Source organism: Cydia strobilella, chromosome 24 (assembly GCF_947568885.1).
Source record: "Cydia strobilella chromosome 24, ilCydStro3.1, whole genome shotgun sequence".
NCBI lineage: Eukaryota > Metazoa > Arthropoda > Insecta > Lepidoptera > Tortricidae > Cydia > Cydia strobilella.
In genome coordinates, this window is record NC_086064.1 from 4,133,211 (window position 1) to 4,148,590 (window position 15,380).

The window sequence follows — 15,380 nt, forward strand, 5'->3', positions numbered from 1 at the left end:
TCTGTTAAATACACTGTAATAAACATAACATCTTTATTTGATAGATTCAGATCAATTCAGATTCAGATATTTATTAATAAAATTTAGTATTTTACATGTCACTCAGTATAATAAATAATTATATTAAATTATCACGAATTAATATGTTATATTATACGGACATGTATAAACATTTAATTTTTATATCACTATTTTGTTACTAAACTAGAATAAATTAAATTTCGCAGTAATACGTTTGCGAAGAAAAGAAAATTATAGTTGGTCAAACCAAATTGTCATAAATAAGAACAAAAAAAACTATACATCCTTTTCCTTTGGGTGCTCGTACTAGTGTAAGACAAAGATAGTATGAGTCTCTCTGTCTATGTTTGAAATGAGACAGTCCTTTGACAAACTATAATTAGGTATTGCAATATGAAACATTCAGCTGTCATATTGTAAATAAAGATGGCGTTTCAATCATAACCTCAATTCGTTCGATTGACGCGAAATAGTTTGTGCTGTGCGTCGTATTGTATTCGAAAATAAAATTTAATTAGAATTAATTAAGTAAATAAGTTAATTTTTGTGTTTTCTGGTAGTTTATAAGTAAACCAGCAGCATGGCGGATGCTGCGGCTAGACAGTTGCAGTACGAGTACAAAGCGGTATGTTATTTTGATTTTTACACTAACGAATTTCATTATTATTGTGCAACAGAAACAGATTACAATTTACATAATTATTTACGAATAATTATTAATTTTTATACTTCGTTCTTTTTAATAGAATGTCTCTTATAAGTTCACGTCGTAAAAGCATTCATCACTTATGTTTGTTGTGTTGTAGAATTCAAATCTCGTACTTCAAGCCGATGTACGGCTTATTGAGCGCCGCGGCCGTGATGAGGCGACGGGAGAGGTTCTTTCGCTGTCGGGAAAGCTCTTAGGAACGCGTATGGGCGACCGTGCTCAGCGCACGAAGCCAGATAAGGCTGAGGAGCGGAAAGTGAAGTGAGTAGTGTAAACATCTTACTTATTTTAATAAAGCACCAAGCAAGCAAGAATATTTTGTTTATAGGTGAACTGTCTCACATTTTGCTTAATAAGAGAGTGAGACACAATGCACATTGGACCAGGAAACTGGACAAGTGAAATACGGGTAGTAAGATCACACTGAACTTGTAAAGTAGATTTGTTTAATTCTTGAAACATTGCCATACTTGGGTTAAAATTCTTTTCATTGTCTTCTGACTACTCTGTAATGCTTCTATTTTTGTCTTTTATCAAATAAATAAAAATAGTTGAGTGTTTCTAGCTGTAGACTATAATTGTCTTGAGAAAAATTAAAAACTAAATTTAACCCCATACAAAAAGCTCCACTCCGTCACATTTTTAGGAGACAAAAACAAGACAAGGAAAATAATTTTGACCCACTTGCCACTTGTTGATAAGCTGGAATTTGTCAGTCTATTAGAAGCATAAAGGTTTTTCCGTAATTCAAAATACTTACAAATGTCAGTAATTTTAGTTAGTCAGTCAGTAATTTCAAAAAAACCGGCCAAGCGCGAGTCGGACTCGCCCATCTAGGGTTCAGAGTATTTGTCTATCACGGTTCATGAGATACAGCCTGGTGACAGATAGACGGACAGCAGAGTCTTAGTAATAGGGTCCCGTTTTTACCCTTTGGGTACGGAACCCTAAAAAGGTCGAATAGGGTGAAATTACGGATGATTTGGAAATAATGTTACATTTTGAAGTCCGTAGAAATAACCTGAATACACCCATACAGCATGGTTTCAGCATGGCTTTCCAAATTAATTAAATATTTGTCTGTATTGTTTCACTGTGATAAGTTAATATTATTGTATCTATACTATACAATATAATATTCCATCTCCACAGACGACAGAAACGTGACGAGGCATCATATGAGCTATCAAAGTCCAAAGGCAACCGCGCCGCCTGGGCAGACGAGAACACCGGAGCAGTGTACCGTCCCAGAGCCCAGCACACTAGACATGCATATGAACTGCTGCTGTCCTTCATGCAGGGTTCCCTCGGAGATCAGCCGAGAGACATTCTTTGTGGAGCCTGTGATGAGGTGAGGAATATTATTGGCTTAAGAGGGTGCATAAACAATGGAAATTTAAACTGTTTATAATAATTGTGCCAATAAATAATTTAAAATAAATATAGAATAGAATATAATAGTTTATTTAGATTGATGAGCTTTTACCGACCGCTCAGTACTGTTTTTATTTAATAAACTTATCACACAATGACGCATGCCGCATGTACAGACAGACGTGCCGTTCACACATAGAAACGCAAGTGATTTTTGGTGTATAGCGTGTCTGCCCTGTGCCAGGGTCCCCACATGCCTAATATTTAATATTAGACATGTTTTCGTGACTTTTTTTCTATCAAGCCAACTTTAACCATTTAGTTGGAGTCTGCCCTTGCAAATTTAATCTAGTTCTTGGATTAAAACATAAAAAATGCTACTTATATAACTATACTTACCATCAGGTGAGCTTGAGGTCAAATGCTTGCCTTTTTTCAATAAAAAAAAAAAGTGTCGTTCTCAAGTGAAAGGTACCACAGTGTCGCTTACCACAAGGACACTGACAGGTTATTTGTATAGAGATGCAAGCAAATTTCACCCTTATGGTAAGCGACAATGTGGTACCTTTTACTTGAGAACAACACATGAAGGTTCAGCTCAATGAAATAATGGGAGTAATTGTAATTCAGCTTGCAAGTTTTGATTACAGGCAGGGGGTCATGTGAAGCTAAGGCTAATACATATATATATATATTTTCTGACAGGTACTTGTAGTGCTCAAGAATGACAGACTGAAAGATCCTGAGAAGAAGAAAGAGATAGAGTTGCTCCTTGGATCTATTCCCGATGACAGATTTGCCCTGCTTGTCAACTTAGGTAAGAAAACAATATTGTTGGTAATATCACAGAATAAATAATAGTACTACCGTACAAAAAGGAATCTTCCTACAAAACTGAAGTTTGACAGCGATGACCGTATCCCTCTCGGCTATTTAGGGTTGCCAAAATTCAAGTCATTCAGCTATTTAGGGTTGCCAAAATTCAAGTCATTATCTTATATGTGGTCGTGAACGCAAAGGGACGTCGTGTTGTGCCAACCCTAATAATTGCTCGGAGCAATGCTGAGCCGAACGGAGCCGGGTTTGCCCGAAGCGAGGAGTTTCGCACCCCTGGTAATACGTACTACACCAATGCCTGTGACAAGAGCTCATACATTCATATGGCATCTCTTTAATCGTCTCAAAAAGTTAAACTATGTACCTAGACCACCGGCCTGGCCTAGTGGGTAGTGACCCTGCCTGTGAAGCCGATGGACTTGGAAAATCCTTTATTTGTGTGATGAACACTACTTCCGAGGTGTTTTCTATGTATATAAGTGTGTATGACATGTAATGTTGAATAAATATAAATATATCATCGCCTAGCACCCATAGTACAAGCGTTGCTTAGTTTGGTGCTAGGTTGATCTGTGTAGGATGTCCGCTAATATTCATTTATTTATTCATTTGTTTTACAAGGGGCAAAGTTTTTTAAGCTCTTGTGTAAAACTTCTGTGAGACACGGACAGATAAATATATTAAAATGAATCACTAAATGAGTCAAAATTGGTCGAAAAGCTCGACATGTTTTTGATAACTCATGCTTTTTAGGGTTCCGTACCCAAAGGGTAAAAACGGGACCCTATTACTAAGACTCCGCTGTCTGTCTGTCTGTCTGTCACCAGGCTATATCTCAACCGTGATAGACAGTTGAAATTTTCAGAGATGATGTATTTCTGTTGCCGCTATAATTACATATACTAAAAAACAGAATAAAATAAATATTTAAGGGGAGCTCCCATACAGCAAACGTGATTTTTTTTGGCGTGTTTTGCGTAATGGTACGAAACCCTTCGTGCGCGAGTCCGACTCGCACTTGTTGCTATCAATAGGGTATTTGACTGTATTTAAAATAAATTATTTTACACCATGCATGATATAAAGCACCAGAAGATTAATAGAGAAACGTAGACAGCAGTTATTTTTAGACACAATTTCTATTATAAAACCCCTATAAAATATAAAGAGAAGGTATTTTGATTGTGACGTCACATGCTAGTGTTTCATATAAATTCCATAGTGGCAAAATCGTTTTGACAGTTCGAAAAAAAAACTGTTTTGACTAGTAGTCAAATACCCTATTGTGTGTGGTTTAATATATGTAATATATCAATTGTGTCCTTAATTAATCCAACTGGTTTTGGACAGGCAAGAAAATAACAGACTTCAACATCAGCTCGCCGACGGAGGGCAAAACTGAGATCGACGAGACATACGGCATCAATGTGCAGTTTGAAGAGTCTTCGGATGAGGACGACGAGGATGCCTACGGAGAGGTGAGGGGAAATACACTTGATAACAATGACCCTATCTCTCTTGCGTGTGTAGTTTGAGGAGGATGACGAGGATGCCTACGGAGAGGTGAGGAGAAATGTATACAGTGGATTACACATACTTATCACATCGCATTATGAAGCGTTTGAAGAGCGCGATGTAGCATGTAGGTGTATAGGTTATTTATGAATCTGTGACTGGATATTATTAAAAAGTACGGGACGCATACTCATAATCCTACGCCGAGTCAGACGACGCAACGAAGCCACGCTCGTCGTCGCCCAAATCCAATGTTTAATTTGTATTTTAGGAGTTTTGAATGATTCATGGTTAGTTTCACCATAGAGTAACTTATACTAGAGCGGTACTGTCATAGTAAATTTTGTAACCCCAGTAAATTCACAGCCATCTGTCGACACACTTTAAAACTAAAAATGAAGATTTATAAAAATACGATAAAATGTATTTAAATATGGATAAATGATTTTTTTTATTTGCATTAATTATTTTTATGATTTTGACCCATGTTCTTTCACTGATATGCGTTAAAATTGTTAAATAACAAACGAAACCGTCAACGCCATCTATACGACTGTAGGCCAAAGCTAGTAGCGCCCTCTGATCGAGAATCAAATTTTCTTGATTTTCGAGGCACGTTTTTTCCTTAGACTGTATCCATCTATTACGAAGTTATATCTATCTTTGGTTTCACTAGACTTATATTGGTTTTTTTAACTTGTATTTTGTTTTCATGTATAGGTGTTGCTTCTTCAAATTATATTTTATTTTGTAGTTTCACAGTGCCTTTGTTTTACTGTAATGCTGTGTTACTTATTTGACTAGTAAAATAAATGAATAAATGATGTAGATTTCTATTTTTTTGTTATTTATTTTGTAACATTACATAATAAAATATTTTCCGCAGGTACGCGAGGAAGACAGAGAAGACGGAGAAGGGTCAGACAATGAGAAAGAGAAGGAGAGTAGCGCAGAAGAGGACAGCGATGGCGAGGGCAAACGCAACGCCATACACGCTAATGTAAATATTACAATCATATTAACAAATCATATTTAAACTCAAAAATGCGCGTTTTCCCAGAGATAAGACCCAGCTAGATGGATTTTTCGCCCTCAAAAACCCCCATATAGCAAATTTCATCGATATCTTTAGAGTCATTCCCGAGATCGCCGAAATATATTAAAATACAAGAATTGCTTGTTTAAAGGTATAAGATAAATGTTATATAACTATCATACACTATTTAACCTAGTTTACAGTATGCTCAGTTAGGCTTGTGTTGTGGGATTTTTCATCTAGTGTACCCTAGGTTGTAATCGTGACCTAGGTTGGTCTAAAAAAAGCTTTTGATGCTGAATTCGTTTCCGGGAAAATACGATGGAAAACAATTATGCACTACAGCTGTAGAGTCAACGGCATAAATATAAATAAAATAATAAATAAATAAATAAAAATCGTTTATTTCAGATCTGCATTGATCCATAACAGTGTTAGTATAAAAAAAAACCTAAAAACTATGTTAAGTACTAAATTAATTAATAATAGTAGTAATAATATATATACATTCCCAGTCTCAAAAATATGTGTACGCTCTTACACCTTAGACAATAAAGACGTTGTTCACATATTTTTGAGCCATTTGTCTGTATCGATATTTTTGCCTTCGACTGTACATACTTAAAACATAAAAAATGTCTGTATTAAATAATTTCAGCAAACTGTTTTGAACATTGGTAGGAAATTTGATCTTGAGTCCAAGAAACTAACCTAATCTTGTATTTTTTAGCTGTCAGAAGAGCAGTCACACAAGCGTCGCGACACAGTCATCCACCCAATGGACATTGATGCCTATTGGCTACAAAGACGGCTTTCCAGGCATTTCCCCGATGCTATGCTGTCACAAGCCAAATCCAGCGAAGTACTTAAGGTAAGTGATAAGTCCATAACATATAAACAGTCAACTCAACATGCAGGCTCTCTTTGCATGTTCTACCGTCTGTACAATGGGGAATGTTCCGAAGAACTTTTTGATCTGGTGCCATCGTCTCGTTTCTATCACCGCACCTCCCGTCAAAGGAGCAAAGCTCATCCTCACTTCTTAGACACATGGCACACCATGAATAAGCGGGCATCCCGCTCGTTTCTTCCCAGAACGTGCAGAATGTGGAATGAGTTGCCTCCTGAGGTATTTCCTTTGTGCTACGACATGGGATTCTTCAAGAAGCGGGTATTTAGGGTTCTCAAGGGTCGGCAATGCTTAAGTGGCTCCTGTGATGTTGCTTACGTCCATGGGCGACGATGACTGCTTCCCATCAGGCGGCTCGTCTGCTCGTTTGCTGAATATCACATAAAAAAAAAAAACAAATAAAATGCAAGTGTTGCCAAATGTGACAAGGAGCCCCGGGAGGGATAAAAAAATCATGAAATTCGTGTGACGTAATTTATGGATGACCCCTTAACTTCCGTAATACATTTACAAACATATTGTTTTGTTTCAGGCGCTAGATGACGCTGCTGACGACAGAGATTTGGAAAATAGACTAGTGTTGATGCTCGGTTACGACTGCTTCGAGTTCGTCAAGATACTGACCAAATACAGATACACCGGTGAGTCAAAGGACGCCTTTCAGACTTTACAGAGTTTGTATAACTATGATTGACAAAAAATTACACCATAAAAACGGATTATATCGCAAATATTGTATTTATACTACATCCCGACGTTGACCATGAACGCTGTAAAGGGTTCAAAACGTCGGGATGTATTATAAATTCAATATACGCGATATAATCCGTTTTCATAGTTTTCTTTCATGAGTAACTATCGCCGTAACCCGTTCAGATCCATCTGCGGGAAATTCCGGACACGAACCTATTTATAAAACAACATACTATTGTTCACTTAATCTATCTACTCTGACGGCTCTGACCAAACTAACTTTGCACACACTTGGCGGAAAAACTGCAAAAATATCCAGTTAAGCTCCATACTTGACGTGACGTGAAAACTTAACGTGGTCTGAATCAAAAGCAATAAATAGTACATTGTGCAACATGCGGCGTAAGTTAAATATTGCAAAAATGCTCGTTTGCAATATTATTACGCCCCGAGTTACACACAATGTTTTTAATCACACTTGCGGTACAAAAATGAAGTATAAAGACAAAAAACTTAATTATAATACTAGAAACTTCATAACTCCCTAGAGATATAGGAGCAAATACCTAGGGAATCCATGCACACTAAAGGAAGCAACTAGCAACCTGAAGACCTTGCTAGGCTTCGTGGAGGAGCTGGGGTGGTTAGAGTAGCGCTACCTCGTTTCACGCAAAATAGGCACATTGGATGTCGAGTTGCGGAAAATGCCCAGCAAAACTAACTAACTAACTCCCTAGAGAAAACGCTTTTTCTATAGTCCCCACTAAGCCTGCGTGCAATTCCACGTTTACTGAGCGAGTGTGATGAAAATATTGTTTTTCGTTCTATCAGTGATAACTACGCTTAAAAATACGCTCCATCGATTAACACTTCAATTGATTGTTAAACATTTGATTTCTGCTGTAACTCAAAGATTACTAAGGATTATTTCAATAAGGTAGAAATATAAATTCATGAAAACTATCTGTTAATCATTACGTTTACAGTGTTGTACTGCACGAAGCTCGCCTCCTCCCAATCTGAAAGCGAGCGGCAAGCGCTACGCGACGAAATGAGCCGGCAGCCACATCTCATGAAGATCCTGGCTCAATTGGAGACTGGAAAGGGTGATGATGAGGTCAGTAATTTTGGTTTTTAGGGTTCCGTACCCAAAGGGTAAAAACGAGACCCTATTACTAAGACTCCACTGTCTGTCTGTCTGTCACCAGGCTGTATCGAACCGTGATAGCTAGACAGTTGAAATTTTCACAGATGATGTATTTCTGTTGCCGCTATAACAGCAAATACTAGAAAGTACGGAACCCTCGGTGGGCGAGTCTGACTCGCACTTGTTTTTTTTATATATTCCAGATATTACAATGAAAGTTTCAGTGCCCTATGTGTCCGGCCGCCGGCCCATCATTTTAATACAAAAGCAAAATATAAAATTAGATAAATTAAGTAGAATAGATGGGGTAGTTTCCTTTTGGTCTTTTGCCTTGGTCTCTGGTTGACGCATTGTATGGGAAGATAGTTATATTTCTTACGCAATGTCAGCTAATATATGTATACGTCGCATAGAGATAAACGATCACGTAAATTAAAGATACTCAATAAACGCCTTAGTTAAAACGATACAATTCATAAATAATATTAATAATAAGAATGTAGTAAGGTTGATTACGAAAAAAATTGCAATTCAAATCTGACTGACGGTTCCGCTCAGGATGCCAGCCCATTTTGAGCAGCTGTTCGGGCCATTGAAATAAAAGTCACTGTATCACAGTCGAACACGATCAAGCATAGACTATTTCAATACTTGACATTCTATCAAACGCAGCCATCATATACAGGCTGGCTAAAAACTAAGTGCGTTGCCGGTGAGGTTTTGGGATAATACTGAGCAACTTTTACTATGGGACCAACCACGTAATCGCGAAAAAAAAAGTACCCTCACATAGAAAATGGACCAGCCAAAATGTATGAAACAGCCAAATTTTTTTTCGCGATTTCAGGGTTGGTCCCATAGTAAAAGTTGCTCAGTATAATCCCAAAACCTCCCTGGCAACGGGAATGCACTTATTCTTTAGCCACCATGTATATCCTCAGTCTTCATGTATTATTTGTGGTTCCATGGACATTTATTCTGAGGTTGTGCAATAAAGAGGATTTGTATTGTATATATGTTTATATATAATGATGTATTGCAGAGCGCCCAGCAATCTGAAGCGCCCCGTAAGCGCCACAAGGCCGAAGCGGCAGGCAGCGGGCAAGCGGCCGGCAACAGGCAGATGCTGCAGCTTGAAGAGTTGGTGTTTGCCGCTGGAGCTCACTTCATGGCCAATAAGAGGTGTCAGCTACCAGCTGGATCCTTCAGGAAACAGAGAAAAGGTAAACTGTTATACATAGGATTCCCTATTCTGTACAATATAAGCGCAAATGTACTATATGTCCTACAAAATCTTCCTCAGAGTTATGAAAACGTAGGGTTATTCGCGTTGTGTGGTAGGGCACAGCAGAGCGGATGTCATTCCAGATCTAGAGAAGAGCCTAACTGTGGAAATAAGATACCTCCACCTTACAGAAAACCGCAGCCAAATAACACTAGACCCTACTCATAGTGTTGTGTTCCTGCCGGTGAGTAAGGTTGCCAGAGCTCAACGAGGGTGCGGGGTGTTAGGATCCACAACCTCTGGAGTTACAGGCGTCCATAGCCTACGGTGACCGCTTACCATTAGGGCCATATGCTTGTTTGCCGCCGACGTAGTATAAAAAAAATTGTTGTAACAACGCAAAATGACATACATTGTTGTGGAGCGCATGCTGACGCATCCACTCGCTGATACACAGTGGTCACGCGCTCACCAACAATGGGCACGCACAAAAGGAGCAAAGGCTTTTGTTGAACAGATTAGGGTTTTTGGCGACAAAATCATTTTATTAAAAATCCAATTTTTTACTATATTTATTGGGGTATATTAAACCATTTTTTCCCCAATTTTTTTTATTTGAGAAGATGCAGACTATAACTATTTCCTTATCTTCCTTGAACTACTACACCTTATAAAGCAAACTCCTCCACCGCGTCTGTCTGTCTGTCTGTTTGTATGTTCGCAATAAACTCAAAAACTACTGAACGGATTTTCATGCGGTTTTCATTAGATTAGGTTTTCAATAGAGTGATTCTTGAGGAAGGTTTAGGTATATAATTTAAGGTTTTGTGTAACCCGTGCGAAGCTATTGCTCGCTAGTAAGTAAGAAAGATGTTGCTGTTTTATATGAATATTTATATTTTAATAATCTTTCTAGGTTACGAAGAAGTGCACGTGCCAGCCCTGAAGCCCACGGCTTTTAAACCGGGCGAAACCTTGAAGCCGGTCGAGGAGCTCCCGAAATACGTGCAACCAGCGTTTGAAGGGTTCAAGACTTTAAACAGAATACAGGTCAGTTTCAAGCTCTCCTAGATTTTCAAGATTCAAGACCATCTTATGCGTAACACAGTTTAATCCCTACGCTCAGGATTCCACTTTAGAATCCTTTGCTTTGTTTAGAATTCTAGACCGCGGGCCAGGAACAGATATCAAAAGTCAAAAGCATTTATTTGTTCAACATAGGTAAGGTACATAAATACAGGTCTCATATAATCATTGTATCACTATGTTGTGCCGTAAGGCGTACAATTTTCCATTTATGGACTGTGGCTGCATGCTGAGCACAGTTACCATTACTTATTTCCATGACCAATCGTCTCCCGGGCAAAAACTCGTATAGTGGTTAACGGCTATGTATGATGAACCCTCGTGAACGTCAGCTGCCGCTCCCTTGGTGGGTTGAGAGATGGCAGCAAATAAAGTCTATAAAAAAATTTAGTCATCGCCTCCCGCTTGATACTTTGTCAGATGATAGTTTAGATGCTATTGTGAATAAACAAAATCGTCAGCTGATTGTATCGCTGTGGAAAGACCGTCAGCTGGCCATGGTGATATGGCTTTCGCCGTAAATATGTCATTTTGCTCCTTTGTGACACAATCTACTATTACAATATTCGATTTTTACCGTATTAAGCTGTTTGTTTAGTTTAGACTAATAATTCGTTTTTTATACAGAGCCGCATATCCGCAGCAGCGCTCGATGAAGACTTTAATCTCCTAGTTTGTGCGCCAACTGGCGCCGGCAAGACTAATGTCGCTCTACTGTGTATCCTTCGTGAAGTCGGCAAACACGTCAACGCTGACGGGACAGTCAACGCGTCCGACTTCAAGATGATCTATGTGGCCCCTATGCGCTCTCTAGTACAGGAGATGGTGAGTCACTGTTATATAGTCATACTAATTCTACTGAGTATCCTTCGCGTAGTCGGCAAACACGTCAACGCTGACGGGACAGTCAACGCGTCCGACTTCAAGATGATCTATGTGGCCCCTATGCGCTCTCTAGTACAGGAGATGGTGAGTCACTGTTATATAGTCATACTAATTCTACTGAGTATCCTTCGCGTAGTCGGCAAACACGTCAACGCTGACGGGACAGTCGACGCGTCCGACTTCAAGATGATCTATATGGCCCTTATGCGCTCTCTAGTACAGGAGATGGTGAGTCATTGTTATATAGCCATACTAATGTAACTCTACTGTGTATCCTTCGTGAAGTCGGCAAACACGTCAACGCTGACGGGACAACGCGTCCGACTTCAAGATGATATACGTGGCCCCTATGCGCTCTTTAGTACAGGAGATGGTAAGTCACTGTTATATAGCCATACTAATTCTACTGTGTATCCTTCGCGAAGTCGGCCAACACGTCAACGCTGACGGGACAGTCAACGCTTCCGACTTCAAGATGATCTATGTGGCTCCTATGCGCTCTCTAGTACAGGAGATGGTGAGTCACTGTTATATAGTCATACTAATTCTACTGTGTATCCTTCGCGAAGTCGGCAAACACGTCAACGCTGACGGGACAGTCAACGCGTCCGACTTCAAGATGATCTATGTGGCTCCTATGCGCTCTCTAGTACAGGAGATGGTGAGTCACTGTTATATAGTCATACTAATTCTACTGTGTATCCTTCGCGAAGTCGGCAAACACGTCAACGCTGACGGGACAGTCAACGCGTCCGACTTCAAGATGATCTATGTGGCTCCTATGCGCTCTCTAGTACAGGAGATGGTGAGTCACTGTTATATAGTCATACTAATTCTACTGTGTATCCTTCGCGAAGTCGGCAAACACGTCAACGCTGACGGGACAGTCAACGCGTCCGACTTCAAGATGATCTATGTGGCTCCTATGCGCTCTCTAGTACAGGAGATGGTGAGTCACTGTTATATAGTCATACTAATTCTACTGTGTATCCTTCGCGAAGTCGGCAAACACGTCAACGCTGACGGGACAGTCAACGCGTCCGACTTCAAGATGATCTATGTGGCTCCTATGCGCTCTCTAGTACAGGAGATGGTGAGTCACTGTTATATAGTCATACTAATTCTACTGAGTATCCTTCGCGTAGTCGGCAAACACGTCAACGCTGACGGGACAGTCGACGCGTCCGACTTCAAGATGATCTATATGGCCCTTATGCGCTCTCTAGTACAGGAGATGGTGAGTCATTGTTATATAGCCATACTAATGTAACTCTACTGTGTATCCTTCGTGAAGTCGGCAAACACGTCAACGCTGACGGGACAACGCGTCCGACTTCAAGATGATATACGTGGCCCCTATGCGCTCTTTAGTACAGGAGATGGTAAGTCACTGTTATATAGCCATACTAATTCTACTGTGTATCCTTCGCGAAGTCGGCCAACACGTCAACGCTGACGGGACAGTCAACGCTTCCGACTTCAAGATGATCTATGTGGCTCCTATGCGCTCTCTAGTACAGGAGATGGTGAGTCACTGTTATATAGTCATACTAATTCTACTGTGTATCCTTCGCGAAGTCGGCAAACACGTCAACGCTGACGGGACAGTCAACGCGTCCGACTTCAAGATGATCTATGTGGCTCCTATGCGCTCTCTAGTACAGGAGATGGTGAGTCACTGTTATATAGTCATACTAATTCTACTGTGTATCCTTCGCGAAGTCGGCAAACACGTCAACGCTGACGGGACAGTCAACGCGTCCGACTTCAAGATGATCTATGTGGCTCCTATGCGCTCTCTAGTACAGGAGATGGTGAGTCACTGTTATATAGTCATACTAATTCTACTGTGTATCCTTCGCGAAGTCGGCAAACACGTCAACGCTGACGGGACAGTCAACGCGTCCGACTTCAAGATGATCTATGTGGCTCCTATGCGCTCTCTAGTACAGGAGATGGTGAGTCACTGTTATATAGTCATACTAATTCTACTGTGTATCCTTCGCGAAGTCGGCAAACACGTCAACGCTGACGGGACAGTCAACGCGTCCGACTTCAAGATGATCTATGTGGCTCCTATGCGCTCTCTAGTACAGGAGATGGTGAGTCACTGTTATATAGCCATACTAATGTAACTACTAATTGTGCTGTATGAAGAAAGACCGACACAATGCACTTCGGTTTAAATAAAAAACAGCCCTGACACACCGCTTTTGAGCAACATTGCAGTAATATCCCCTATTCTATACTAAGCAGAAACGCCTGCTAACGGAATGATATATAAGAGTAGATCAGCTACACTCTAATAATGCGAATTAAAAATTGCCTACTCCAGAGCACACAGTCGCTGTGGCCGAAATCGATCAGGAGTGCATTATCATATTTCAAATAACTTCTAGCTGCACAAATGCCTGTATAAATGAGAAAATATTAAGATATGTAATGAAAAAATAGAGAGTAGGCCATGATTGTGCCGGTAGCCCACAAGGTAGGTAGGTAGGTAGGTAGTGAGTTGAAATCTTGCCTGAGTGGATTTAACTTTTTTTAATTCCATTTTTTTCGTTTGAATATCTTTTGTAACAGGTTTAACCATCATCTTTATATCGATTGACATTTTCTGTCACTCCAGTGTAGATAAATAATGTATATTCCCGTCTAGGTGGGCAACTTCAGCAAACGTTTAGCGCCCTACAACTTGAAGGTGTCAGAATTAACCGGCGACCACCAGCTGACCAGGGAACAAATTGAGGCTACTCAGCTTATCGTCTGCACGCCAGAAAAGTGGGACATCATCACTAGAAAAGGTTAGTTTTGAAGTCTACCTGTGGCGACGCATATACACACAGATTTAACATATACGCTAGATGACGCAAATATCGCGATTTGTATTGAAACCAAGCGAGCCGATTTTTTCATGCAAAATTTACGCATAATATAATTTTACAGTTACTTAATATATCTATATAAATATGTCCTTGCCTTTGGGTGCTCGCAATTTTTGGGCTGTTGCTGTTAATTATCACGCATTTTTTAAGTTTTCACGGACGTCCGGCTGCAACAACTGACGCGCGTGGACTGTCAAGAGCGACGGTCAACCTCGGCGCTTGGTCGGGGTTCGGACACGCGAAGTAGATGCATTTGCGTCATCTATGGTATATTTATATCTGTGCATATACATAATAGTGTACATTATTGTTGAGGCTCGGAAGTAGCTACTTGCTGGCTGAGGATACGTTTTAAACGGACGACCTTGGGAATCCTCAGCCAGCAAGTAGCCTTCCAGCCGAGTCATATACATATAGTGCCTTTCTCGAAAATGGTGCAAGAAACATAAATATAATAGAAATATTTTACAGCAGCAACGTTATTATGTATATATTTTCACAGAAAAAAGTAAAAAGATTTGCTTTGCCGCCTTTTTATTTTATTAATTAACAAAAGAAGTGTATTTTTCTGCTGAAAATACGCCAACCTATTTGAGACACCTAAATAGTTGCATGGCGACAGGTTACGGAAACCATTTGTGACGCCCGTATGCCCCTTCGGTTGAAGGGTAAAATTTATAAAACGATCATAAGACCTGTCGTCATGTATGGATCAGAGTGTTGGGCCCTAAAGGTGAGGGATGAAAAGAGATTGCATGTAGCGGAGATGAGAATGTTAAGGTGGATGTGTGGCGTGACGAGAATGGATAGGATAAGGAATGAGTATATAAGAGGAAGCCTGAAAGTTGCACCCATAACAGAAAAAGTAAGGGCAAATCGCCTAGCATGGTACGGGCATGTGATGCGGAGGGATGAAAGTCATGTGACAAGAAAGGTATTAAGAATGAATGTGGAGGGAAGTACGAGGAGAGGAAAACTGAGGAAAAGGTGGATGGACTGTGTGAAAGATGATATGAAACTAACGCAAGTGAATGATGAGATGACGGGTGACAGAGAT

General features: G+C 40.0%; 1 protein-coding gene across 1 annotated transcript in view; it reads left to right on the top strand.

Annotated features, from left to right (window-relative positions):
* The first annotated feature begins 481 nt into the window (after positions 1-481).
* Positions 482-15,380, top strand: part of LOC134752187 (U5 small nuclear ribonucleoprotein 200 kDa helicase) — a 50,556-nt gene continuing 35,657 nt past the window's right edge. The window contains exons 1-13 of the mRNA XM_063687799.1: positions 482-646; positions 828-991; positions 1,883-2,081; positions 2,810-2,921; positions 4,292-4,419; positions 5,343-5,456; positions 6,223-6,363; positions 6,935-7,043; positions 8,082-8,212; positions 9,285-9,465; positions 10,384-10,517; positions 11,181-11,378; positions 14,098-14,242. Of these exons, the coding sequence (XP_063543869.1) occupies positions 602-646; positions 828-991; positions 1,883-2,081; positions 2,810-2,921; positions 4,292-4,419; positions 5,343-5,456; positions 6,223-6,363; positions 6,935-7,043; positions 8,082-8,212; positions 9,285-9,465; positions 10,384-10,517; positions 11,181-11,378; positions 14,098-14,242 (1,801 nt within the window). The 5' untranslated portion in view covers positions 482-601. The remainder of the gene's footprint in view (positions 647-827; positions 992-1,882; positions 2,082-2,809; positions 2,922-4,291; positions 4,420-5,342; positions 5,457-6,222; positions 6,364-6,934; positions 7,044-8,081; positions 8,213-9,284; positions 9,466-10,383; positions 10,518-11,180; positions 11,379-14,097; positions 14,243-15,380) is intronic.